We start from the raw sequence: 3294 nt of genomic DNA, 5'->3' as shown, positions 1-3294 counted from the left end.
GAGAGATTTTAATTTATAAAAGTTTCCTTTTATAACCAACCATGAAGGGAATTTTTTAAAGAGAAATTTTTATTTTAAAAATTTTTGGAAATAAATTAGGAAGTTTTAATTTTGTGTTTAAAACTTTCCTTCCTTGGAGGATTTGATATGGCCAGCCACATTAATAAATAAAAGGAATTTTTAATTAAATTTTCCTTTTCATTGGCAAGGAAATTAAGGAAGTTTTAATTAAAACTTTCCTTATTTGCCAAGACCAAGGAATATAAAAGAGAGGGTAGATGTGCCTCACCTTATACAATCTGTCTTCTATTCCTCTCTTCCTTGTGGTGGTCGGTCCTCTGTTCTTCCTCTTCTCCTATTCTTCTTCTTAAGTGGCCGGCGACGTCATCTTCTTGGAGAGATCTTGGTGGCCAGATTTTGCTTGGAGAAGAAGGAGAGATAGGAGGTATTGTTTCTTAGCATCCCTTAGAGCTTGGTTGGTGGTCGAAGTTCTTCAACTCAAGGAGTTGTTGTTGGCCGAAACTTGCTTGGAGAAAAGGAAGCTTGGGTGGATTCTCGTCTCGGTAGATCGTCGCCCACACGCCGTCCGAGATAAGAAGAGGAATACGGCAGAAGATCGTGAGGTCTATAAGCTATAAAAGGTATAACTAGTTATTAGTTTCTGCATCATAACTACATCATCCTTTTATTTAGATCTTGAAATACCAAACACAAAAGGCTAATGAATCTAGGTTATCAAATTTATGTTTTCAATTTTGTGTTTCTTTTGTTTTTTCGAATTTGTGATTCGATTGTTCTTTTTAGTTAAACCTAGGGTTACTATAAGGAAATTAAATATTGAATTTCATTGAAAGGTTTTGTCTAGGAAGTGGTGGATGCTCCCATACCCAAGAAGGCCTAGTGCTTCGCCATGTTTAACCTGGAAGTCGATCTCTGAAATTAATATTTAATTGAATTTGTAACATGGGTGGATTTGGATGAATAATGTTAAGCATCGTTTGCGATCCAAGTCTAAACCTCTAAGAACAGATAAGTTGAATTTGGAATTAATAATGTTAAGTTCTGTTTACGATTCCAAATTTAATTTCTAAAGAACACAATAGGTTGTTAGGAATGGTTCAGGACTTGTACAAAATTTTTGTACAGGGGAACCAGTACGATATTCCCAGTAGCAACCAACAATACCAAGATACTTACATCTGAGAAATGGGGAATTAAGTCCCAAGAGATTCGATCAGTACCTTGAGCTGGTAGTCCATATGAGAGAAGACTTGCCTTTGAAATGAGAATCTGAGATCTAGAAGGCTGATCAAGTTTATAAGGAGAGTTGTTTTACACTTTTTTTTTTGTACGTATAAGAGATGGGTATGTAGAGTTGTATAAACCTAACCGGAGTTATTACTGACCTGCTATATGAATAAGGAGTGGCATGTGAGAAAACCAATAGAGTCGATTGGTCATATGCTGAGAAACTTGTATTGAGTAGGAAGCTGGATACCCTTACTCCGGCTAGATGTATGACCGACCAGCTCTGTGGTAGGTTAGACATCCCTTAAACTTAGTTGTTTATCGAATGATTAGATATATAATAAATGTCTTAATACAAAAATGTATTAGGTCCTCTAGGTTCGACCGACTCCTAGGCTGGTTGTCCTTGTACTAAAGGTCTTAACACTAGACGAGGAGCAAAGTCTTGTGGAGGGTGACACGTTGGCTGCCACCTCCTCTTGACTTTGACTGCCACGTCATATGTGAGTCCGCTCGTAATATCCCGTATCGCTAAGAATTCCAAAAGTCACAAGACAAAAACTAATATTGGGAAGCCAAACTCACCTACGAAACAAGCCCTCCCTTCTTCTCTCGCTCCGATCTCCCCGATGAATTTAGGTCGTCAGTGATTTACAGTGCCGACCGAACTACGATAGATTGAATCAATGTGAAATGATGAAGGCGAAACAACCAGCTCAAAATTATTTTAAAACAATAAAAATCATGAAAAATAAATTTAAAAAATAAAATTGTTATTTAAGATCACTAATATAATTTTAAAAATTATATAAAATATGTTGACAAATAAAAGAAAACCTAGAATATGTATTTGATTTTTTTTTTTAAAAAAAAATGGTTTATGGGCTGAAACAAATTTACGAAGAACAACCAATCAGCAGGAACCCCACGGATCGCCATCCACTAAACTCATCCTAACCGTTCGAGGTTATCTAATCCGACGAACAGTAACAACGCGGCGCCTAAAATCTCGAAACCTTGGAATTCTTGATTCCAATCCCGCCTGTTTTTTCCCCTCTACTTAACGCCCCCTTCTCCGCGCTGCCTCTCCGTACCGGCTCTCGATCTCTCAATTCGCCCGTTGGTTCGTGGATTCCTCTTCGGATAGGCAAGCGATGGCGAGGACGAAGCAGACGGCTCGCAAGTCTACCGGTGGCAAGGCCCCCAGGAAGCAGCTGGCCACGAAGGCTGCGAGGAAATCGGCGCCGGCGACCGGCGGCGTGAAGAAGCCCCATCGTTTCCGCCCGGGGACGGTGGCGCTCAGGGAGATCCGCAAGTACCAGAAGAGCACCGAGCTGCTCATCCGCAAGCTGCCCTTCCAGCGGCTCGTTCGTGAGATCGCGCAGGACTTCAAGACCGACCTCCGGTTCCAGAGCTCGGCCGTGGCGGCGCTCCAGGAGGCGGCTGAGGCATACCTCGTCGGCCTCTTCGAAGACACCAATCTGTGCGCCATCCACGCCAAGCGGGTCACCATCATGCCCAAGGACATCCAGCTTGCTCGTCGCATCCGCGGTGAGAGGGCTTGAATGCGATTTCCCTGTTCGATGTTGTATTTTCTAGACTTTTCCAGAAGGTTCGATGGATTTTTCTTAACATCACGTTTTGCTTATCTTCGGCTTGTTAAGATGTTATTCTAGTAGTTTACAAATCTAGAGCTTTGTTACTTCGTTTTTAGCTGGTTATTGCGTCTGTTCTAAACTTTTGATGATGTTTCGTTTGATTCTTTTCTTCTTCTTTTGAATAGTTCTACAAGAATAATCTATTGAATCATTTTATATTATCTGAACAACCATTTTCATGCTTTAAATCTCCTCAACTCTTGCAGTGTGGCCTTTTACGTATTTCAGAATTGAATAAACGATGTCTACAAAATAATATCAAATTGGAGAAGGTTTCATGTGTACGCTTCGTCGAAGCATCTAATGTGCAAAAAATAAATAAAATGACGACAAGTTAGGTTTTAATTAATCCCGAACTAATCCTTGTTTGTTAATTTAGTTGATATAT

The 3294-nt window shown here is 40.1% G+C and overlaps 1 protein-coding gene across 1 annotated transcript; it reads left to right on the top strand.

Moving 5' to 3' along the window:
* The first annotated feature begins 2268 nt into the window (after nucleotides 1-2268).
* On the top strand, nucleotides 2269-3007 carry LOC122046415 (histone H3.2). The gene has a single exon (XM_042607102.1). The coding sequence runs from the start codon at nucleotides 2403-2405 to the stop codon at nucleotides 2811-2813; it is 411 nt and encodes a 136-aa protein (XP_042463036.1). The 5' UTR covers nucleotides 2269-2402; the 3' UTR covers nucleotides 2814-3007.
* Nucleotides 3008-3294: the final 287 nt, after the last annotated feature.

This window comes from Zingiber officinale, chromosome 2B (genome assembly GCF_018446385.1).
Source record: "Zingiber officinale cultivar Zhangliang chromosome 2B, Zo_v1.1, whole genome shotgun sequence".
NCBI lineage: Eukaryota > Viridiplantae > Streptophyta > Magnoliopsida > Zingiberales > Zingiberaceae > Zingiber > Zingiber officinale.
Note: the sequence above shows the minus strand (reverse complement) of the source record. Positions and strands in the feature narration are given on the sequence as shown.